Source organism: Pleurodeles waltl, chromosome 7, assembly GCF_031143425.1.
Source record: "Pleurodeles waltl isolate 20211129_DDA chromosome 7, aPleWal1.hap1.20221129, whole genome shotgun sequence".
Lineage (NCBI taxonomy): Eukaryota > Metazoa > Chordata > Amphibia > Caudata > Salamandridae > Pleurodeles > Pleurodeles waltl.
In genome coordinates, this window is record NC_090446.1 from 1,024,009,469 (window position 1) to 1,024,035,024 (window position 25,556).

General features: G+C 44.7%; 1 protein-coding gene across 1 annotated transcript in view; it reads left to right on the forward strand.

Moving 5' to 3' along the window:
- The window catches only part of LOC138245863 (ATP-binding cassette sub-family A member 9-like), a 2,236,336-nt gene that overhangs the window by 397,955 nt on the left and 1,812,825 nt on the right, over positions 1-25,556 (forward strand). The window contains exon 10 of the mRNA XM_069199841.1: positions 10,865-11,033. Within this exon, the coding sequence (XP_069055942.1) occupies positions 10,865-11,033 (169 nt within the window). The remainder of the gene's footprint in view (positions 1-10,864; positions 11,034-25,556) is intronic.

Below are 25,556 nucleotides of genomic sequence, written 5' to 3' on the forward strand. Positions count from 1 at the left end.
AGATACAGGGAGAGGGAATGGAAGACATGTGACTGAATGTTGGGGTGGTGTGCGCAAGTGAGGTGGATGTGCTGTAGGTGGCTGAGAAGGTGGTTGTGGTGAGTGTGGTGTGTGGGGTTGATGTCTTTGAGTCTGCTGTTGTGGTGATGAAGGGTATGACAGGAATGCTAGCAGGACCAGTGTGTGATGATGCAGTGCTGGCAGGTGTGAGTGGTGATGTGACTGTAAGGGAGGCAGTGTTGGAAGTGTCTGTTGTGTATGCCGATGTGTGTTGTGTGTGTGCATGCCGTTGGGTTCATTTGTGGAGCTTATGTTTGTTGTTGCACACCTTGTCGGTTGCAGTGGGTGTATGCTGGTCTGTAGGTGTGCCCTGGACAAGTGAAAGGAGGGGGGTTGTGGATTGGGAACAGGTAGCTTGAAGGGGGGCGGAAGACGAAGGGACACTCGCTGCCATCAACAAGGATGCAAGAGCCTTAAACAATCTCTGTAGGCCAGACAAGGCACAGTGAATGCCTTCCAGGTAGGCATTCGACTGCTGCATCTGGGATTTCAGTCTCTTGATGGCATTCACAATGGTTGTCTGCCCCACAGAGATGGGCCTCCGGAGGTCAATAGCCTCCTCATTGAGGGCAGCAGGGCTGATTGGGGCATTGGTGGAGAGGTACCTGTGGCGAAAGAGATGCCCACCCTCCTGGGTGAGCAGGCAACTGGGTGGGGAGCTACAGGGAGGGCAGTGCCGGTAAGGGGGTGGCAGGCAAGGATGGTGCTGGGGTGGTCCCAGAGAGTCGGCCACAGCCAGGGAGCCACCACCAGACAAACAGTCTGAATCAGATGTTGTGATAGCTCCAGTCTCCCCTGTGGTGCTCCCCTTGCCTTCCGTCCCACAGGTCCCTTTGGCTTTGCTGGTGCCAGCCTCCTGGGTCCATGGGCTGCTGCATCCCCACTCACTGGAGCCCTTCCTCCTTCGCCATATTATGATGCTAATGCACACATAGCCAGAGGTACACAGAGAAGGAGGGTGGGAGAAAAAGAAAGGAAGGAAATGGAAAAAGCCCACACATCCACTTCACATCCAAACAATACACACATTTGCCCCTTCAGGAAAACAAGAACCCATTTTGCAGTCATGAGTCCTGCAAGCCATATCCAAACTTATCACCGATTACATCAACCCTGCAGCCTAGACACCTATTGAAAAGTCCTACATGCCTGTCAACTGGATACCTGTCTAATCCAACAATTTAAGCCATTAACATACTCAACTACATGTCAGTCATGACAGGATGAAACATATCTGACCTCAGAGAAACTAAATGACAGGTATGTGTGGATTACATTCGGTACAGATGTCCATTGATACTGCAATTAAATCAATTGCAATGTTAACTAAACATACCTGTCAATACCCAAAAGTAGTGCCAACAAGATCACTTTGGACTACTACAATATACGCAGAGATGGAGTATGAAGCCAGTAACATACGTGAACATTTGAGTAACCCATATATACAGTAGAATGTGTGTTACAGTACCACCACTTCCGTTCCTCCAGTAAGGGTCACAGTAGACAACCATGCAGAAGTAAACTAATAGTCTACACTTACGCCCTTGTGGCTGCTGTGCTGCCCTCAATTGCCCATCCAACTCTGGGTTGGCCACCGCCAGTATGCGGGCCAGTAGGTGAGTCAGGGTCCAATTGTCACCCCTTTCACTTTGGGAGGCTGTCCCCAGCTGGGCCTCTGTGGTCTTCCAGGCCCAGCATCTCAGGTCCTCCCACCGCTTCCTGCAGTGGTTATGGACCTCCAGGTCCCACACTTCCTTGGTGATGGCTCTCCAGTACCCTTTTTTCTGGTGGGCACTAACCTGCATGGGAAACAAACAGAAAATGGAGGACATGATGAAAATGATGCCAATACAGCTGCAACCTTTGGCGACACACAATATACATGGTCCATGGACATTGCTAGTATACCACACACCACACACATAGGCCTTCATTACAACTCTGGTGGTCAATGACCGCCAGGGTTGTATTGGCGATCGTACCACCAACAGGCTGGCGGTACAAATTGCCGTATTTTGACCGCAGCGGTATTGCCGCGGTTGCACCGCCGGGACCAGCGGTTTTCCGCCATTGTTGTCCCGGCGGTTATAATCCACCGGGGCAGTGCTGCTTATGACTCCCCTTCCCGCCAGCCTGTCCATGGCGGTAGAGACTGCCAAGGAAATGCTGGCGGGAAGGGGAGTTGTGGGGCCCCTGGAATTCCCTGCACTGTCCATGCACTTGGCATGGGCAGTGCAGGGGCCCCCAGGCACAGCCCCACTATGATTTTCACTGTCTGCACAGCAGACAGTGAAAAGTGCGACAGGTGCAGCTGTACACGTCGCACGGCCGCAACACCGCCAGCTCCATTAGGAGCCGGCTGCAATGTTACGGCCGACATCCCCGCTGGGCTGGCGGGCGTAAACTCTGTTTCTGCCCGCCGCCCAGCAGGGATGTTGTAATGCGGCCGCTTGGCGGTTCAACCTTGGCGGGTGGCCTCCGCTGCCCGCCAAGGTTATAATGAGGGCCATAATGTGCATGCAAAACCCCAAATGAGTCATCACATCAATGTGCACACACATTCACCGTCAAACACCACCCGAAATGTGCAACAAAGAATGTTGTACTGACCTGTTGCCCTGAATCCCCATACAACCGCCCATACAGGGGTAGGACCCCTTCCACCAGTATATTCAGCTCCTCAGCTGTGAAGGCTGGGGCCCTATCCCCTGCAGTGCATGCCATCGTGGCTCCAAGATTCAGGACACAGCAGTACATGAAGTGGAGGTCTTCCCTGCCCTAGTGCCAGGAGTCAAGTGAGCTTGCCCATACAAAATGGCAGTCACGACCACAGCGGTCATGACCGCCAGTGCCGGCGGTGATCATCATTGGTCCCAGTTTCCCATAGACGTCAATGTTAACCAATGAGGAGTTTCACTGCGGTTCCGACCGCCTTCCGCCATGACGACTGCTGCCGGCAGAATGAGGTCACTTCCATCTGTCATATGCATGCAGGACAGGCGGATGCTGTTTTAGTATGTTACATAACTGTCCTGGGTTCACACTGCGTCATTACCTGCATATCGTCTCATTCATGTAGGTAACATTTTGTGAACAATCACATATGTAGTGGGTGTCAGGTGACATCACCACACTTGTCACTACCTATGTTTGTATTGACAATCTTCATGGTGGAACCCATGGAAAGTCTTTGTTTACATGTCCTGTGCACATCCCTTGTCACAGGTATGGCATTATGTGGCATTGTCTGGGTAGGAATGGAGTGTGGAGTAATGTGTCTTTCCACAACATGACAGCCAGCTTACATGACCAATACTTCATGATTGTCGTATGTCAGACTTGGTTCACAACATTGTGAGATATGCCCTGATTGTTGCTTGTCTCCCTGTCTAGATACCGCCAAAATGGAGTGATGAGGAATGCACCAGTTTATTGGCCCCTAATAGGTCTTGAAACCATGGAAGAGCACCACATCATCATGGTCTATCGACTGAACCATGTGTCCATCAGGGAATTGGTTGCCCAGTTGGCGCCAGACCTTCTGCCATTGTTGAGAAAATCACCATGCCATCCCTCCAACAGTCCAGGTGTTGGCAGTCCTGCATTTTCTGGCCAGTAGCTCGTTTCAGGTGATTGTGGGACTGGCTGCAGGGATATCACAGCCCAAGTTCAGTAAGGTGTTACAGGATTTGCGGGATGCCCTACTCAAGCATGTGAACAGATACATAAGGTTCCCACAACATGCTCAATTGCCCACTGTTAAAGCAACCTTGTACAATATAACACATGTCCCACATGTAATAGGGGACATTGATGGGACTCATATTGCCTCAATGTACAAGTTGTGTGTCTTGCAGACAAGTACATAACACATGTAAAAGCAGAATTCCCTGGTTCGGTACATGATTCCTATATCCTGAGGAACAGCAGTGTCTCTGCATTGATGTTACAGCTACAGGGAGAAAGGGCCTGGCTAATAGGTATGTGTACTGCTCTCCATGTCAGATGTTTGATATCCCCCCCTACACAAGCTGCACTAGGCCTAACATTGTTATCAATCGTCATATCTCCTTTTCCAAACAGGTGACTCCGGATACCCCAACCTGCCCTGGCTCCTGACACCTATTAGACAATCAACTACAGGAGGGGAGAACAGGTACAATGAGGCACATGACTGGAAGAGGCAGGTGATTGAGAAGACTTTTGGCCTATTGAAAGCTAGATTTCGTTGCCTCCATATGTTTGGTGATGCCCTACAATACTGACCAGGGAAAGTCTGCAAGATCGTGGTTGCATGATGTATGGTCTATAATCTGACCCTCAGAAGGCACATCCTACTGTTGCAGGAGGGGGACATTGATGCTGGAGCAGTGGTTGAGGCCGGTGACTCTGATACTGAGGAGGAGGCAGCCGAGGATGAGGCATATGACAACAGGACTGACCGGATTTGTCACTACTTTTGATGATAAACAGGTATGTGTGATTTGGATGTTATGTGCACTTGAACTATGTATTGGTAATGCTAGTCTGTACTCAGATTTTGCATGCATCAAGGTGTGTGTGAAGACTACTGCCTTCCATCTTGGTTTCTGACCCTGAAAGGTAGCTGACTTACCATGAAGGGCAGTTGAAATGCATTGCTGCCAATGACATGTGTGTAATGATGGTGCCATAACAAAACATCCTTATGGTTGTGCCAAAGGTTTTAGATCCTCAGTCTGACTGTCTGGGTGAATGTAAGGGAGTCTTATCAGTCTTGTCCTGTTGTGTATGCCTATCATGCTGCATTGTCAGCTGCTGTGTGGCAACCACCTGATCCTGACTACTCAAGGGGTTATATGTTGAAACAACGAGTGCTTCAACCGCCCATGCCTCAACAACGAGGTCGGAACAACGACCTCGTTGTTATCACTAATGCCTTTACCATGAATGCCTTAACAGTGATTTTTCATTGTAAAGGCATTCCTGGTAAAGGCATTAGTGATCAGCATGCACGGTTCCAGCATGCATCCCTCCTGGCCTCCCAACCCTAAAAATTACTATGATCCCCGCCCCCACAACCATCCCAACCCCACAACCCCAAAATTACCACAACCCCAACCCCCTTCCCTAAAACCTAAAGCACCCCAACGCCCCAACCCACCCCTTAAACCTAAACCCTGACCTCCCTCCGCCCCAAACCCCAATCACCCGAGCCCCCACCCCAAAAACTAAAAATACTCCTAGTCCCCACCCCTCCTCTAAAACCTAAAGCATCCCAACCCCCAACCCACCCCTAAAACCTAAACCCTGACCCCCTTCTCCACCCCTAAACCCTAATCACCCTGAGCACCCACCCCAAAAATTAAAAATACCCAGAGTCCCCACCACCCCTAAAACTTAAAGCACCCCAACCCCCCAACCCACCCCTAAAACCTAAATCCTGACTCCCCTCCCACCCCTAAACCCTAATCACCCGAGCCCCCCACCCCTCCCCCAAAAAAACAGCCCCAAACTTACCTCCTCCTTGACCGTGTCGACTCCCTTCTTCTGTGCCTTAACCATGCATGTACGTGGTTCACACATGCGTCGTTAAGGCCCTAAAACAAGGAAGTCATGGAAAACGAAAGCATTTTTTCGCTTTTGTTTTCCACGACTTCGTGGTTTAGGACTCATTGTTCCAGGTGTTTCCCTACTCAAGGAGGTGATAAGTAGAGGATGTCGCCTATGTGAAATCTTTACTTTACTAGACATGTGTGTGAGTGACAATGCAGGCCCTTAGATATGTGGTATCATAGCTGTTGGGGCAATCATCCTGTGTTTTTGTTCTGCTGTTGATGTATGTATATGGACTACATGCCTTACAACATTGAGCCTTATTCCATGTAATTTTCCCTCTTCAGGTCACCTGTCTGTTTGCAACCTGATTACTGAAATGCCTGTTGGCACCCTTGACACTGGATGTTACTATACTATGGATATACTTACACACCAGCTGGAGATTCCTACTACATCTGTCACTTTGACATTCTTGCAGCAACGATATGTGTACTTGATTGTTACTTGTAAACTGAAATGCCACTTTAAACAATGAAGACACATGCACCATAACTTGTGCTAATTGGTGTTTAGTGAGTGTTTTATATCACAGTCCAGAGGAGTAGGGACTTGGTTTAGGGGATGATGAGAGTGGGTGGTCCAGCTGTATATTTCACAGGTCCTGTATCCATTAGCTTTGGGATGATGGGAACTTGGCATTGGACAGCCAACAGGGTGTAACAGTAGCACACAAGGGTGACAGGTCAGGAGAGGGATCACTTCCTGGTGGGAGGATTGCTCTTTGCCTCAGGTCCTGCAGGATGTCTGGATGGCCGACCTCTTTTACGGGGGGGTCCCTCAGCTGCAGGGGTAGGGGTGGTTTGTGGGTCCTCCTGCTGGGCCTCCATTCCAGTAGCAGGTGCTGATGTAGATGGCAGTGGTGTTGTGTGACTAATGGATGGACGGTGATTTGGTGTTGTTATGCCATGGCCTGTACCTTCCCCCATAGGTCGTGTCACCTCTTTCTAATGCTGTCTCTTGTGGATGGACGGTTTCCCACTATGTTCACCCTGATGACGATACTCTGCCGTAAGTCCGTTTTCCCAGCTATGGATGTCTGCCGGACCTGTGCTCCAAAGAGTTTTTTTTGTGGTGCCATGGTGGTTGTGTTGTGGGTGGTGGGGTGTGTGTTGTGCAGGGATGCTGGGTGTGCTGTTTGTTGGTGTGAATTTGAGTTATAGGATGTGCGTGTGGTTTGTGGTGTTTGTGTGTAGTGGTGATGTGTGTGTTGTGTTTCTCTTGATTTTGTGTGTTGTGTGATGCGTGTTCAGTGTGATGGTGCCTGTGATATCTAGGTGCAGTGCCTTCTGTCAGTGTGCTCTTGCCTCACTCTGTCAAACTTTCTGAGTGCAAAGGGTTCTGGGTATGTGCGGTGGTGTGTTTTGTACTGCTGTCGTCAGGTGTGTGTGGTGTGTGTATGTGTATCAGGTGTGGGGTATTGGTATTGTCCAATGTGGTGCCGTGTTCTGGTGAAGGTGCTTTATTACCCCTGGCGGTTCGGACCGCCAATGGATTGCCACTGTGCTAAGACTGCGGTGCTGATTTGTGAATCATGATTTGGTGGGTGGGATGTTGTCGGTGTGGCGCTGCTGGGGGTGCAGATGCCTCTTTCATGCTATTGTTCTGCCCGACAGTGTCGGTTTTTTTGGTATTTTTTGCCAGTGTTGTCTTGGTGACGTGTAATCCGGTGGTCTTTCGGTGCCCGCTTACACGGCTGACTTCAGTAAAGACTGCTGAAGTCAGAATGACCACCTAAATTTGAACATAACACACATTAGTTTAAAAATCTATTGCTTTTTGCTGGAAAAGCTGAATATTTTGACCCCATTCTGTGAGTGCAAACTGATCATTTTGTCCCAGGGCCCATTTTAATAAGTCTGCAGTTACACACATGTCTATTTTTTATCAAAATGTAATGATTTCCCCATTTTGACTCTTTCTGCTGAATGCATCAAACACTAAGATGAGTTAGATTTTGTGAGTGTTTCTCCATAATGATTTCACTTGAATCAATCACCAGTCTCCAAACTACTGCCTGTTACTTGACACTCGTCCATACCTGTCTTTATTTGTTCCCCTCATGCTTGTCGTTCCCATTCCATTTCCAGCCTAAATTCAGACTGATGCCCCAAATCGTGAAGGCATTTTCTGGGACAGATACGTCATTCAATGGCTCAATGTCCATTTCTCCCTTCCAGTGCACTGTTCAGGCAAGCAGTTGTGCGCCATGAACAGCAGCTAAATAAAACCAACTTTGATCCCAGTGCAGGCCGAACATCAGGTGAGACACTCCCTATAAACGACGCTGAGAGGTGCACTGAGTACTAGAGGCACAGGGGCAGACAATTTCAGTTGTAATGCTACGGTTTCAATAGAGTTGCGTTCACCGAACAAATGCAAGCCTCAGATCGGGACTGCATACAGCTCGCATGAACGAAGGCTGACACAAATTAAATGAAACATGTAAGCTTCAGACAGCTCAACTGAACTTCACATTTAGAAAGGCCAAGTCAGCAAATATATTAGCCTGGCCCAGCTCGTCCCCCGTGCCTACGTCCCTGCGGTCAACCCCCTGCATGTAGTCAATCCCCACTCTACACACAGGTTTTGGCTGTGCACAGCAGATGGTTGGCCTTAGGCCCTGCAGCCAACACCCTGCAAGTAGCCAACCCCACATTGTAGATCTGTGAGTGGGTGTGTGAGAGGCTGTATGGGTATGTGAATGGGTGTGTGTGTAGTTGTGTGGATGTCTAAGAGGGTGTGTGAGTGGGTGGGAGTGTGATTATGTGTGTGAGTGTCTGCATGGGTCTGTGAGTGGATGTGTGAGTGGTTTTTTGGGTCTGTGAGTTGGTGTGTGAGTGGCTGTATTGATGTGTGAGTGGGTGTGTGAGTGGTTGTGTGAGTTTGTGAAGATGTAGTTGTTTTGTGGGTATGTGAGTGAGTGGGTGTGTGAGAGTGAGTTACTCAGTTTGTGAGCAGATGTATGTGTGTAGCTGTGTGGGCCAGTCAGTCGGTGCATGAGTGGTTTAGTGGGTCTGAGTGGGTGTGAGATTGGTGGTATGGGTGTGTAAGTGGTTGTGTGTTTAAGTGGTTGTGTGGCTGTGTAAGATGGCATATAGATGTGTGAGTAGGTGTGTGAGTGGGTGAATGGGTGTGTGAGTGGTTTATGGGTATATAAATGGGTTTATGAGTGTATGTGTGTGTGAGTGGGTACACTAGTTTGTAACAGGTGGGTGTGCTTGTGTGGGTGTGTAAGTGTGTGAGTGTATGAGTGAAAGTGTGGGTGCATGTGAGTGTGTGGGTCTGTTAGTGAGTGTGTGAGTGACTTTATGGGTGTGTGAGTGGGTGTGTGGGTCTATGACTGGGTGTGGTAGCGGTTTTGTGGGTGTGTGAGTGGCTGTGTGAGTGGATGTATGAGTGGCTGTGCTGATCTGTTAGTGGGTGTGTGAGTGATTTTCTGGGTCTGTGAGTAGTTGTGTGAGTGGTTGAATGGGTATATAAGTGGGTGTATGAGTGGGTGTGGGTGTGTGTGAATGGGTATAGGGGTGTGTGACTGTGTGTCTGTGGTTGTGTGGGTGTGGGTGTGAGTGTATGAGTGGCAGTATGGTTGTGTGAGTGGCTGTATGGATGTGTGAGTGGGGATATGAGTGGTTGTGTGGGTCTGTAAGTAGGTGTATAAGTGGGTGTGCAAGTGGATATATGAGTGTCTGGGTGTGTGAATTGGTGTGTGAGTGGCTGTATGGGTGTGTGATTGGATGTGTGAGTGGTAGGGTGTGTAAGTGGGTGTATGAGTGTGTGAGTGGCTGTATGGGTATGTGAGTAGGTGTGTGAGTGGTTGTGTGGGTGTGTAAGTGGGTGTATAAGTGGGTTAGTTTTTCTTGATTGGGGTCTAGATCCATGGATCTGTTGGGCATTCACATCAGGGGGCCGCACTACGCTCCGAAGATGACCCACAGATCCTTGTGCTCCCCACAAAACCATTTTTGGGCAATTTCTTGCACATGCAGGGTTCCTCACAGACCCCTTGATCAGTTGTATGAGGCAGGATACCTCTATCCTGACCTCCTATACTCTATTTTATCTTTATTCATCCCCCAACAGGAACCATGTCCTGATTCACAAAATGGCACCTGCAACTTTTCTGTGTGGTTGTAGCCAGCACAGGGCATTGTTTGTGGTGTATGGAACCACGGGTCTACTGCAGTGGATCTGTGGTGGATTGCGTCTCTAGATAATACATAATTTTCTTTCCTTTTATAACTTCAATACTACTGAACACATTTATCCCAAATTACAAAAAGAGAACTTTCTGGACCAAGATCTAGCTATCTGTCAAATTTGGTGTAATTCCATTCAGCAGTTTGGGCTGTAGACGTGTCTAATATCCCAATTGGAATTGCATGGAGAGACCCTCCTTTTCTCAGTCCACCCTTGATAAGTCACCCTGAAACTTTTCAGACAGCAGCTGAATTGACTGATACACTAGTTTTGAAAATTTTGTGAAGATTCGTCTAACGGCGTCAACGTTATTAGCAAAACAAAAAATGCTTCTCCGAGGAAACTAGGTCTTAAATATCTAACTATAGCTACCTACTGGCAACCACCAGTAGTGTGTGTGTATATAATTCAAAAATTAATTTGAAAAGTTTGGGAGTAGTTAATCTAATATTAATTTCAAAATAGATGTGTGCACAGGTTTACATGTACCCAATGTACCCAATGGATATATAAATATGTGCAACAAAAATAAAAAAAGAAATAGACATACATTAATATAAATGTACATACTTAAAAAAACACATACATACTGACTTGATGTAAAGGTACTCCTGATGTATTCACTTGTGATTTACGACCTAAAACCAAAAAAAGCTCAATCTAACTTTGTTAAATATCATCAGTAAGCTTTTGCTATAAATGTTTCATCTGTCTGCTTATTCATAATTTCTTTAACCACATTATGTTTAGATATTTCATAAAACTGATAGACGGCAGTCAATATCTGTAATAGTATGTAATAGAACATTTTTAAAGTGGCATGGACTTATATGCAAATCATCACAAAAAATTATGCTTTCCTTTTGTACCGCTCTTAATATAGGTGGATAATTTTCCATTTTGTTTAATCACTTTAACAATTTTGTGTGGATAGTAAAAAGATATGAAAACTATATTCTTCAAAATTGAGTATACTGAACATAACATATATATTATTTGACACCAGACACCTATGGAAGACGACGTTCTCCATTTTTCTTCTTAAAGTCATCTTATTGGTCCACAAACAAGAGAAGTGGGATGGAGGTGGAGACCGACAATATAAGCATTGCAGAAGGTACCAGTGATTTCATTGAAGCAGTGACTCCAGAATTTCGTGGGAAAGAAGCTATCAGGTAGGAACACGACATGCCCAAGTATTACGTATCACACTGTGATTCAAGATCTTTAAACCTGGGATGTATTGTATGAGGCTTCTGCCTTTCTTGATTTAATTTCGTCTTTCTGAGTTTTACGAAATTTCTATTACATCAGGTATATATTAATAAGAGTTTAAAGGATGATTTTCCCTTTCTTGTACAACACCTTTTGCATTGTGTGAAGGCCTCCTGCACCTCACCTTCCCTTGTGTTGTTGCCTGACAGCATTAATAAAGCACATTCTTCTAAGCTGTATTGATGCAGTCTAAGCTATTGTACTACTGAATATTGACACCAGCAATATCATGCCATACTGATATCAAGGACATAATATCGAGAGACACATTTTTAAAAGGTGAGTATATATAGGAAAGTATAGATTTATTATTCCTAATTCCACAGCTGTGTACCTAGAAGATCTATGTACCAAAATGGTAGATATATTTGGAGTTAGGCATATAAAACCTATACTTAAGTTACCTGTTGCTATCTTAGTAAAATATTTAGTAAAATATTCTGTCTTCAATATTCTGTCCCATCAATACTATTGATTCAGAGAGGCATCAGTCTCATCATCCTGCAAAGAGCAGCTGGCCTTAACCACATACACTTGAACTTTGCAACTTATAAAAAGTAACCTACAAATCAATAAAAAGAAGAAAAGTCTTGCACTGGTGAGTATGATGTAAAACAGATTGTGGAGGTATACAATTGAGCAATTGTGTATTTATTTTTCTCTTGAAAGACATTATTGTCTCAGTGATCATTAATGCTCTCTATTCTAGAGCCTTCCAGTGTGCACCTTGAGACTGCCCCAAGCCTGTGTATATATCTTTAATTTTTGAGCACCATGCATGAAAATCCTGCAATACTATTCTGATTCCACCATCCTTATGGACTTGGTCTCACCTTTCCATCAGTACCATTTTACTCCAATCATTTAGTATTTGCACTTTTGTCAGTGGCTATAAATTGAACTATGACAGAAGAAAAGTTTTTCATCTTTGTGTATTTTTGTTTCAGGACAGTGCTATTTTCAGTTTCTGAAGATTAAAACAGGATTTGTAGTCTACTTTCTCTTGATGGGTGGATGCCAGATTTGATGTTCCTCAAGGAGGCATTGGTTGGCTCTGAAATAAGGCCTCTTCCTACCCAATGGGAGCATTTTTAAAGCTCCCACCAATGAGAGGAAATATAGCTTCCCTGACTGTGCTCCTGAAAGAAGGGAAGGAATGTCTGCTCCCACCCAATGGGAGGTTTAAAAATGCTTTTGCCAGCAGGCATATGTTTTCCTGCCTGCACTGTGTCCAGGGTTTAGCCTCCCAGGACACAGTAATTGGGGCATGGAGTCCCTGTGGCCTTAGAAGCTCAGGGAAGCCTCTACTGACATGTAGCCGCAGGGGATGAGGTTCCCAGGGCCTATAAAGGCCCGGAATGGGAGTCCATGTAACCCCCTCTCCTCTTTGATTTATTTCAGCCCCTAATATGGTGTTATGCGGTTCCAATTTTGATAATAAGACTGCATGTTTGGGACGGCAGAACCATTGAGCGTGGGAGATTATGTACAACCCACGCCACTTGGATGCGGTTGGCATAACTCCAGGCTAGCTCACAGTGCTTCACCCCACCATCAAACCTGTCAGGGTGGAAGGTGATACTGGCAACCTAAACATGACACTTTGACTCCTCGGGGAAGTCGTGGAAATAGATCATACCCCTTTCACTCGATTACTCACCCATGCCACGGTGTGACACAAAATGTGAAATAGATTTCAATACATTTTGTTGAAGCTATTACATTCTGGTATAAAACGTAGGTGGTGCAATAATCAGGCAGATGAAACAAAGTACAGTAATCACCATGACAGCCAAAGTGATGATGAACAGCCCCCCCATGTTGTGTGTTTATAGAAAGTATATCGATTCCTACCAAAACCCTACATCTAAATATGAGAGCATAGTGGTTTTACCCCTCTACCTTGTCTGACCTAAGCGGTTAGATCCAACCCCATTACTGAATTGCATAGCAGGGTTCTGCCCGTTGAATGGATGGCAATCCTCACTGAAATCCTAAAAGTCAGAGTTAACAAAGCTGTCTGTAGTGTGGTATGTGACCAGGATGGTCATGATTGGAATGCCCTCTACCCACATTATATCTAAGTGTTGTTTACATAATAACCCGTACCTCATTTGGGCAGTAGTTCTGATGTAATGCTGTGTCTTGGAGATAGAGAATGACTCCGGGCTGGAAACACGAAGTATCATATCCTGAGCTGTGCATACTAGGCTTAGACAAGGCGTACAGATTACATGTGGTACGGCATGAACTTTGCCTTTCTAGAAGAAGCAGCTGATAAAATATGTAAAAGCAAATGCTAAATTCAGGCTTGCTAAAATATGAATAAAATACGTGGTAATGTAAAATAAGCCACAAGCCATGAAACTGAGCTAGGGCAGTGGTGCCCAACCTCGGTTTGAGAACGGCCTTACAGAACTGGCTCAGGGAGGAAGGCCACGGATCCCTCTCCCATACCAAATGAAAATATTTCATGCCACCCTATGACCCTGGTTTACCCCATGGGGGGATTATCCAAAGTACTGTGGATACTTCATGAATTCATTGCAAAATTAAAAAAAAAAAAAAAATTGGCACCATGCGGGGTCCTCTGAGACCCCACTACAAAGCCTAGAGAGTAGTCAGGGTTTCCCTACCCTGCCCTTTTATGTCTTTTTTCACTGTTATTTCAGACCTGAGTCCTAAGATGTCCGCCACAACATTTTGTTTGATGTGGTGGCAGCCAGTCAGATCTCTCCATAAGACCTGTCATCCTCATAGATCATTTGCAGCATGAAAATTATAATTGTATTGAGCACTGATTGCTCAAATCAACTGAACAGATTTGTACCAAATCACAAAAAGCATTATTTCTGGACCAAGATCTAGTTTTCTGACAAATTTGGTGTAAAATCTTTCAGCAAACTGGGTTGTAGCTGTGCCTATGGAAAAATGAATATGGAAACAGCAATTTGGCACCGCCCCTTTTTCTAGGCCCCACTTGATGAATCACCCGAAAACTTTCCAGGAAAAAGCCGAAAAAAGTTTATTTTGGAAAGTGTCATGAAACTGTGGTAAAGATATAAGCAACCAAAACATGCAATTATATATATATATATGGGTATATATATATATATATATACATATGCATATATTGCCTACAGTAGGCAGTTATAGCTAGGACCATGTTTCCATAGAAAAAGCGTTTTTTGGCTTGCCTATATGTTTGGCATAGTTTGAGAAATCTTCACAAAATTTTCCTGAAAAAAGTGTGCTGTGATTCTTTTTGTGCACAAACACTTTTGGGGTGAGAAAAAGGGGGGGGGGGGTCAAACAATTTGCATTACCTATATTAATTCCCATGGGAGTGTCCAACATGATTAATAACGAATAGCTGGACAGTATTACACCAAATTTGGCAGAAAGGTAACTTTTGGTATGAAGATTACACTTTTTGTTATTTGGTGTAAATCTGTCAAGTAGTTGTTGTGAAATTTAAGGAAATCCAAATTTATATATCTGTGGCCGCAACAACTTCACAAATAATAACAAGCTCTTGCAGAACTCTGCAGAGCTCTGACTGGCTGCCAACATTTCAACCAGGAAGTGTTGGCAGCCATCATGGACCGGGGCTCCAGCTGAGTCCCAGAAAAAAAGATAAAAAAAAGAAAAGGGGCCTGGGTATGGACACCCTGACCCCTTAGCTCTAGTGTTGGGGGTCACAGAGGGAACCCTCCCCTCCCAGAGCAAGAAGCACTTTAAAAAAAAAAAGTTTGCTGCAAATTTGCAGGGGCATATGAAAAATAAAAGAGGGGAGTGCATTTTTTTGCCGCAGCGACTGCCATCTCCCAGGGTCTTATATTTATTAGTAGGTGGGGGTGCTGTGCACCACCCCGCAGCACTAGGGACCACCACCTCCATGGAGCAATTAATTCATGTTTATTATATTTATTAGTATGCAGGGTGTCTTGTGCCTCCCACGCCTTGGGGACCACCACTTACCTGGGGGAAAATTACTGGGGCATAGTAGGGGGCTCCTGCACCCCCCCCGGCTCGCCTATGAACTGCCACCTCCCAAGGGAAAATTCTAATGCTGGAGGGGGGCCACCCCAGAAGATTGGGTCCCCAGGGCTGAAATCGGCAGGGTGAGGGGGGCTGCCTTCCTCCCCCACACTGGCCATTCACCCAACCATTTATCACTTACTGACTAGCCAGCAGAAAGTGCTACACAAAACTGTGCACACTTTTTTATATACTTTTATTGAGACCCAGTACTAAGATACATTACTCATATTCCACAAATAGTGGCATAAAAACACAGAAAAACAGAACATATGTATAAAGCATTTTATATTGTACAATTATTGTTAGAAGCGCCTGGGGCTAACCAGTTTCCCAAAGTCATATTTCATTGCAAATTCCTTCCCCTAAGCACCCACCCCAAAGGGATTTTACAACACAACCATCTCCATTGATAGTGTTGAACAATTCTCCCACCATCCCCTACAACATCATTTGCTATGGTGTCTTCATAAACGTCCCCAAATTTTGGAGAATCGTTTGGTCCCCCCGCATCTCAGTGCACACAGCAGTTCTTATTTCCTGACTTGCTGCATTTTGCTGACCCATTCCTCAAAAGTGAGGATTACTGAAGTATACCACTTCTGTAATAAGAGAGATCCAGCCACTGGCATTGTGATGTATAACAATTTTGTAACTTTGGGGTCCCACTTCCTGGTAGGATCATAACCCAGCGCTAACAGCCAGATCCTGAGAACGATTGCGATGACTGTAGTTTTACATCAAAAACGATGCCCGGAATGATTAGGATTAACCGTGCTAGAAATTGCGGGGTCAGATAGAGCAGCCATTTACTTAAAAATAGCATTCTGCACCAGTTGGTTCCTCTCAATGTGTTAAAGTTCAACCACTTATTGTCCGCCCAAATTTTCCCTGTTAATTCTAAGCCTTCATATTTGTCCCATTTTCTGATCACTTTTAGGTACTGTCCAAGCCCTTCAGTTCTATGAGCAGCCTTTTCCCCCTCACCGGCCTGCTTATGACCCGATGGATCAATCAGCTCTTTGACTATATGTTGGCTGTTATGCATCTGGCTGCAGTCAAAACCAAAAAATGTATCGGGCATCTTTTTATAGGACCCAGAAGTAAGAAGTCCCCCAGCACCTCTTCCCCAAATTCCAATGGGCTTTTCCATTTATCGCCAGCCATAAAGTTACCTAGTTTCTGGAATCAGACATGCTTCCAATTTCTTATTATGTCAAGATTTAACCAAGTGCCTGAATCAGTTACCAATTCTGACAAAGGGTTAAAGTTATTAATATGAGTTTCTGAGTACCTAGAATAGATATCAGCCCGCTTCCTGAACAGCCACCTAAGGTTCTTACAGCAAACATTCTTTGGGGATTTCAATAAAACCTGCAGGAAAGGAGCCCCATGTTGTGGCTTTCTATTGAATCTGGCCATATATTGTGCAAAGTATGTGTAATGGAGTCGGAACGACCCCGCTACAAACCGAACCCTCAGGGCATGTCAAACAGTCCCCCGGGGGCACTTCTCCATACCCGGAAGACACGTCAGACAACACTGACGTGGACTTCAGAGAAAAGGCATCCAATTTCCTGGACGCATGCTCACCGCCAGAGCACATTGGCGAAGGAAAGATGCCGAAGGAGGAACCCGAGCCAGGCACAGAGGAACAGGGAAAAGAAGCTTTGACGACCCTGACGACTTCCCGAGGAAAATTGACGCGGGATCACAACACAGGCCAAAGAACCAGCCATGTCCCTGGAGGGACATGGCTTTTGCAGGTACGTACCTGCTTGCTTAACCCTTTGTGGTACTGTCGGTGAAAGAAACTTTGGTGCACCTTTCTACTTGTGTCTATTTTCTCCCATTTTATTTTGTTTCCTTTTTCTTGATTCACTTTTTTTTTGTTTTATTAAATTTTTACCCGCTTTCCCCCTCACACTGCTGCCAAGTAAAAAGGAGGAGTGAGCTTCTCATGGGGTAAATCTAAATAAGTCCTAATACCCCTAAATGTCAAGACTTTAAGAAAGGTCGTCCTTTGTTTGTTTTTCTCTCAAACTTAAATAAGTTTTACATAAACCCTATTCATGGTAAAATACTATCTTGGACTTTCGGTGACAAACTTCCCCACCGTCGGCCCCTAAAACTAATTAAAAAGGTCTGAGGAACAAGACCCTTACTTTTATTTTATCCTTTCTCTCTCTTCTTCGGGGAAAACGCCACCAAACACCACTCCTCTCTGGAAACCGGGTCATACCTGAGAAACAAAGAAAAAGAAATAAGGAAGAGAATCCCGAAAGACAAAGAAAGACTCAAGAAGAGACAAAAGTAAAAGACATATAAACAGTAGAGATAAAGTAAAAACCAAAAGAAGATCCTCTCAATAAAGAAAAGTCAAACCATCTCATTTGGTCTAGGAGCGTCATCTATATTCATAGTGAGAGAACCCACAACAATGCTGTCAGAAGTGGGATTTTAAGAGAAAGACTAGAGCAAACAACCAAAGTAACAACTTGGAAACGAGACCATCCCTTGAGGATATGATACAAAGGCTGGCTGAAGGACAATGCCACCTCCAAATGGTATGGGAGGAGCAACAAATATAAGCAAAGACAGACAGAGAGACACTTCAGAATGCAGTGAAGATCCAGGCTACAAAAATAGTCAACAACCAACTGGTTCATGAGACCGCATTACAGAAGATGACAGATATTTGCGGCGACTCAGGTACACCCTAATATACCCAGTTCAGTCCTGCAGAAATTCCAAGATGGAGAAGATCCCGACACGTTCTTCAAAAATTTCGAACGTGTTGCCACTTTTGCCACTTGGCCAGAAGACCGATCGGGCCAAACGTAGCTCCCCTTCTGACTGGGACCCTACAAGCAGCTTACCAAGCTATAAATCCTGGCGGTACCACTCCATATCCCGAAATCAAAAAGGGAATCTTAGAAAGACTTGGACATGACACGGAATACTATTGAATTAGATTCCGTAAAACCAAATGGACCCCGATGGAAAACCCCTGAACTCTCTATTTCCAAATCCAGGATCTGGGTTTAAAATGGCTAATAGCCAGTAGTCCGGCTAGAGAAGAAATAATCAAAATTATTCTGCTAGAACAATTTCTAGAAGTCCTATCACCTACTACTCGCAATTGGATCAAACAGCATCCTAAAATAGTTACCACCACCACAATAGACCTTGCCTGCGCCTACCACTGAGCACCGGAGTTTAGGGCAGGAGTGTCAAAGGGACAACCAACGGTACCCCGTTCGTCCATCTCAGGATATCGACCAAAACCCATCAAACCTCCCGAAGATCTTTCCCTACCCAAAAGCTTAGATAAAAACCCCAACCAAAATACCACTATGTTACAATTGTGCCGAATGGGGTCATATTGCGAGGAATTGCCCCCATAAAATTTATAACTCAGAACCCATGGAGATCAGAATTACAAGAAGTGGAGTATTTTATACTGGTAAAGAGGCACCTAGATATATCAAAGAGCTTCGTATCAATGAACGAGCCATTTGCGCACTAATTGATTCAGGCTGTAGCCAATCAGTCATCAGGGCCGACCTAGTAGACGACCCCTTGTACCCGAAAAATGGTTATGAGTTTATTTGTTGCATTCACGAGGACCAAAAGCCTTATCCATTAGCCCCTATATCACTTGAGGGGAATGGACAGAAATAGACCATACTAATGGGAGTCATTCCCCATCTAGTAGAAGAAGTCATCATTGGAATGGATTTCTACCAGTTCACAGAGTTGCTGGATAGTATCCAGGAAGGGAAGGAAAGGGACTCATGGTGGACAGAAGCCCTTTTTCCCAAACAGACAATTCTCCATGAAAAATTAAAAACAAAATGAGCAGAAGCGAAAAAAGAGAAGAACGAAAACAATACCACAACCAAGAATGGTCCCCTAAACCCAATTATGAGAGAAAGACGGTATTAGCTACCACTCCCTCCTTCTGGATCAGTCAGCGAGAGGACCCAACCCTAGTACACACCTGGGAGGCGGCTGTACCAGAGAAAACTGGACAGGTGGGTCCTTATTTTCTAATAAAAAGGGGTTTATTGTACCGTGTGACTAAGCACGATAAACAATAACAGACCCAATTAGTAGTTCCCCAACCTTTCCGTATACAAGCATTGCACATGGCCCATAGCTTAATGGGGGGCATTTTGGGAGAGAAAAAACAAAAGTACCTTTTACGCTGATTTTATTGGCCCGGGGTCTTTTCAGACATACATAGTTTTTGCCAACAGTGTCCTCATTGCCAACTTGTTCATCCCGGACCATCAAAAAAGGCACCCCTCTTTCCTCTGCCTAATAGTGATATTCCATTCTCTAGGGTTGGAATGGATCTGATAGGACCCCTCATCCCCTCCTCGCGGAGTTATATGTACATCCTTGTATTGTTAGACTACGCGACCTGATACCCTGAGGCAATACCACTCACGAGTATGACAACCAAAAACATAGCACATGCTATGATAGGATTCTTCTCGAAGTTTGGATTCCCCAAAGAGTTACTCATGGACCAGGGTACTCCCTTCATGTCCCGCCTAATGTCCCAAATCTGTCAAATACTGGGAGTGACACAGAGAAGTACATCTGTCTATCATCCACAAACGTATGGTCTCGTAGAAAGGTACAACCATACACTTAAAACCCTGTTAAAAAAGGTCATCAATGAGTGAGGAAAAGATTGGGCCAAAAAGTTGCCATTGGTCCTCTATGCGATAAGAACACATGAACAATCTTCTACGGGTCATAGCCCCTAGAACTGGTGTTCGGTCACCAACCAAGATCTCTGCTTTATCACATCAACCTTTTAAAGAAATGGGAAGAAAATGCTGAAATCCCAGGACCGACACGAATAGGGTTCCTTGTTAATAAGAACAAAGGACTAGACATCAATTTATATCCACAACCCATTAACTCGTCAATAACCATTCCTCCCTTGAATCCCAAATTACTTCCTACACAACAGAAACAATTATCAGAGGTATTATATAAACCTAGGAGTCTTTTCTCTGTCACACCCGGGAAGACTTCCTTGGTCCAACATCACATCAGAACTCCAGGGGATAAGGTAATCTGTCTTCGTCCATATCGAATCCCAGAAGCCAGAAGGGCCCTGGTAGAACAAGAAGTTCAAAACATGTTACAAATGGGAGTCATAGAACCATCTCCCAATCGCTGGTGTTCCCCAGTTGTTTTAGTCCCCAAACCCAATGGGTCAGTCCGCTTTTGCATAGATTTTCTGCAACGTAATAAAATATCCCATTTTGACACATATCACATCCCCAGAGTGGATGAGCTACTAGAGAGGTTGGGTAAAGCAAAGTACATGACTACACTAGATCTTACCAAGGGATATTGGCAGATTTCTTTATAGTCCCCAGATAAAGAAAAAACAGCGTTCTCCACACCCTCTGGGTTATACCATTTTACCGTTCTCCCCTTTGGATTACACAGGACACCCGCAACATTCCAGAGATTAATGGATAGACTGTTACAAAAAGATACTCCATATACAGCTGCCTATCTCGAAGATATTGTAATCTTTAGCGAGTCATGAGCTGATCTCGTCCATCACCTAGACAAAGTATTTCACACATTAAAAGAAGCCGGGCTCATGGTAAATCCTGAAAAATGAACCATGGCAACCGATAAAATAGCATACCTTGGATAATATATAGAAAATGGGAAGATTAAGCCACAAATGAACAAAGTAGAGGCCATTTTAGGAATACCCACCCCTAGGTCAAAGAAGGAGATTTTTAGGACTTGTGGGATATCATAGACGTTTTATCCCACACTACTCCTCATTAGGCTCCCCATTAACAGTCCTCCTAAAAAACCACCTAAAATAACTAATCTTACTTATATGCAACAACAGAGTTATGAAATTCTCAAACAGTGTCTAACCAGTGAACTGGTGCTATATTGTCCTAATTTTGCAAAACAGTTCCTTTTACAAACCAATGCCTCTGATGTAGGGTTAGGAGCAGTCCTGTACCAAAAAGATTACCATGATAATGATCACCCTATTGTCTTTATTAGTCGAAAGTGACTCCCCCGAGAACAACACTACCCTATCATAGACAGGTAATGCCTAGCCATCAAATGGGCCATCAAAACTCTTCAATATTATCTTCTGGGCCATCCTTTTATCTTACAGATGGACCACGCACCTCTTGCTTGGTTATCACAGGACAAAGACACTAATCCAAGGATTCTGCGGTGGTTTACGGAGTTGCAACCCTTTATCTTCCAGGTTCATCATCTTCCCGGATGTCAACTAATTACTGCGGATTACCGTTCCAGACATCCCATTGGTCCAAGTCTCGATCAGCCTTTTTTAAGGGGAGGGATGTGTAACGGAGTCGGAACAACCCCGCTACAAACCAAACCCCCTGGGTGTGTCAAATAGTCCCCCGGGGGCACTTCTCCATAGCTGGAAGACGCATCAGACAACACTGATGCAGACTTCAGAGAAAAGGCGTCCGATTTCCTGGACGCGCGCGCACCGCCGGAGCAAAGTGAAGAAGGAAGGACGCCGAAGGAGGGACCCGAACCGGACACAGAGGAACAGGGAAAAGAAGCGCTGACGACCCGATGACTTCCTGAGGAAAATCGCCCTTCTGGATCACGATACAGGCCAAAGAACCAGCCATGTCCCTGGAGGGACATGGCTTTCGCTGGTATGTACCTGCCTGCTTAACCCTTTGGGGTACTGTTGGTGCAAAAAACTTTGGTGCACCTTTCTACTTGTGTCTATTTCCTCCCATTTTATTTTGTTTCCTTTTTTTTAATTCACTTTTTTTTTACCCGCTTTCCCCCTCATACTGCTGCCAAGTAAAAAGGAGGTGTGAGCTCCTCACTGGGTAAATCTAAATATGTCCTATTACCCCTAAATGTCAAGACTTTAAGAAACCTGGTCCTTTTTTTGTTTGTTTTTCTCTCAAACTTAAATAAGTTTTACATAAAACTTATTCAGGTAAAATACTATCTTGGACTTTCAGTGACAAACTTCCCCACCCCTGGCCCATAAAATAAATTAAAAAGGTCTGAGGAACAAGACCCTTACCTTTATTTTATCCTTTCTCTCTCTTCTTCGGGGAAAACGGCGCCAAGCACCCCTCCTCTCTAGAAACCGGGTCACACCTGAGAAACAAAGAAAAAGAAATAAGGAAGAGAATCCAGAAAGGCAAAGAAAGACTCAAGAAGAGAAGAAAGTAAAAGACATATAAAGAGTAGAGATAAAGTAAAAACAAAAAGAAGATCCTCCCAATAATGAAAAGACAAACCATCTCATTTGGTCTATGAGCATCATCGATATTCATAGTGAGAGAACTTACAACAGTATGCAAAGTAATAATGTTAATTATTAGGAAGTGCCAGGCCCCCCTTCTCCGGTTGCTTGTATAAAGTGGTCAGTGCCACTCGAGCGATCTTGTTTTGCCAAATAAAGGAGATAAATAGAGATTCTACTTTTCTAAAAAATGAAGTCATTAAAACACTTGGGGTGGCTGAGAATCAAAAGTTGAATAATGGCAATATAGACATTTTAACCAGAGCAACCCTGCCTAAAATTGACAGAGGAAGAGAGCCCCATTGTGATAGCATGGTCTGAACTTTTACGAGGAGAGGGGCAAAACTGAGATCATACAGGTCTTCAATTCTTGAAGAAAATCTGACCCCCAAGCATCTCTTAGGTTGAAAACTCAAGAAGGCAGGCAATTCAGCTAGTACTGTTTCTGACCCACATCCATATAGGATCATTTTAGTTTTTTTCCTGTTGATCATGTATCCCCCAACTTGCTCCAACTGTGAGAATATTTCCTGTGAGCTCCTGTTTTTATCTAAGAGTATAATATCACCAGCATATAGTTTAATCTTCCACATCTGCTTGACAGGGGGGGCAGATCGCAGCGTTCTGTCTGATAGAAATAGCTAGAGGCTCAATAAAAAAATAAAAAAACAATATTGGTGAGAGGGGGCACCCTTGCTGGGTTCCGCGGCAAACTTGTATTTTACCTACATCTGCAGAATTTATTATAATGATGGCTTCAACACTCTGATACATCTTTTGCAGCAATATTGTAATCTGGGAGGGAACCCCAAATTTCTATTAAGATGTCCAACAGTGTCTCCCAGACCACCAGGTCAAAGGCTTTTTCTGCATCCAATATAAGAATGACAGCTGGAATACTGTTGACAAAGAAGTAATCTAACGCCTCGGCTAGAAAGTGTGTATTGGCTGCCAACTGTCAACCAGCAACAAACCCATTCTGATTGTGATGACTCAAATTGGCGGCAGTCAGGTTAAACAGTTACCCAAAAGCTTCATGGTGATCTTATAGTCAGAATTTAAAAGCATGATCGGACGATATGAATTTGGATCTTCACTATCTTTGTCTTTTTATAAGAAACTAACAATATTTCCTGTGTGGAAGGATGTCAGTGCAGTGCCAGCAGTGTTAAATTGGCCACCAGCAACAAATAGTCTGCCAAGACATCTGTAAAGATTTTAAAGAATTCCGCTGGTGAGCGATCAGGACTGCACAACTTTCCATTCCACCTCCTCCAGTTCAGCCTTGGTAAAAGGACGGGAAATACTTTGCCTGTCTTGTTTAGAAGAGTGGGGATAGTGAGTCCAGCTAAGAGTTTCCCTAATTCTTGGCTATCAACCATTTGATTCTGACTATAAGTCCACCTGCAATGTTCTAACATAATTTCCTCTATCTTCCTATATTCCATATATCTTGCCCCAGAATTTGGGCATTTCAGTGCAAAATTCCCATTGCTGGTGGCCTGTTCGCATGCTTGACATGCCAAGAATATGCCCGTAATTTACTTTCCTCATAAACATTCTGCCTATGGGTCTGGTGTGTTGCTTCATTCCTACTCACAAACTGATCGCTAAAAGCCTGCTTGGTCTGATCTAAGCTTTACTTGTTTGCGCTTGAAGAGTGCCTTAAGAAGTTTTCTAAGCTTTCCTGCACCCTTCCTTCTAGGGTCCGCATTAGTTGTCTGATGCCACAACTGTTGGGCGTATCCCTTGGAATAAAGATCCCTCTTTTGAAGCTTTCAAAGAATCCTATACAGTACTTGGGGGGGGGCTGTTCCATGGTTCCTGCCAAGAAACTCTTGAATCTCTTCTTTGCAAATCTAAACCCAGCCTTCTTCCTGAAGATGCAGCATATTAAAAAAAACACCTCTTGGGTCAAGGCGTGTCAAGCCACTTCAAGAACAAGAATGGCATGGTCTGAGAAACCATTGGGAAGTGTCTGCTGACCATTAAAAGCTTGGGTGTTTGTTACTAGGAAATGTTGATCAGAGAAGTGCTACGAAACTGACTGGAGTAACATGTATATTGTACCTTAGGTGGAAAAGCCTCCCTCCAGGGATTGCTAAGTGTCAGTATGTTTAAATAGTTCTGAAAAACTTGCGCAACTCTAGTTTTTAACTGTTTTTCCCTTTTACTGAGGAGTCTAAGCCAGGGTCTTGGAGAAAATTAAAGTCGCCTCCAATAATAATCTCCCCAGGGACTTGTATTAGCGATTGAAAAAGTTCCTCATAGGGTCCCGGACCTTCTTCCACCGGCGCATAACAACTAACAAATGTGAGTCCCTTAGAGTAAAAGGAGCAGTGTACCCAGCACCAGCACCCATTTTTGTCACTGGCAAAATGTATTACGTCAGCCCCAAGTCTTTTGGCCAAGAATACTGTGGCTTGGGCAGTAGAGAAACCTCAATAATCTGCCCAATTTTTAAACATAGAGAATTTCACGAGAACCACAGTGCAAAATATGCTCTGCTAGTAAAACCACTAAGCCTGCATGTAATCTTAAGTGCAAACGCCCGTCAGCACCTGATAAAACTCCAGGCTTAGGGTTATGACTAGTTCCTCAGATGGCTTTGCTCCCTACACCTTTTTCCACATCAACCTCTACCTTTACTACCTCCCCTTCTCTTGTAATGGTACTAGTGGTGGAACATGCCCTCGAGCGCAGCAGGATGGCAAACCCTACCTGGTGGGAGGGTGAGCCAAGGATTCTAGATGAAGACACCAGCCTGTTGCAGAGCACATTTGTACTTGAGCATAGCCCTCAGCCAAAGCCTGGCTGTGCCTGCACTCATAATGTGTATGAGCGTCCTCAAGCCTATCCATTATTTGCCACAGTCGGATCCAGGGAGCTCAAGGATCCCCCCACGTCAATGCAGTCAACTGACCACACATCAGGGGACTGGCTGATCTGATCCTATTCAGTACCCATGGCACATCGCTCTCCACCCAATACTCAGCGCTGCTCAGACCCTTATATTTCCTGTGGCAGGATACCGATGGTGCCCCACTCGGGCTCAGCGGGATTG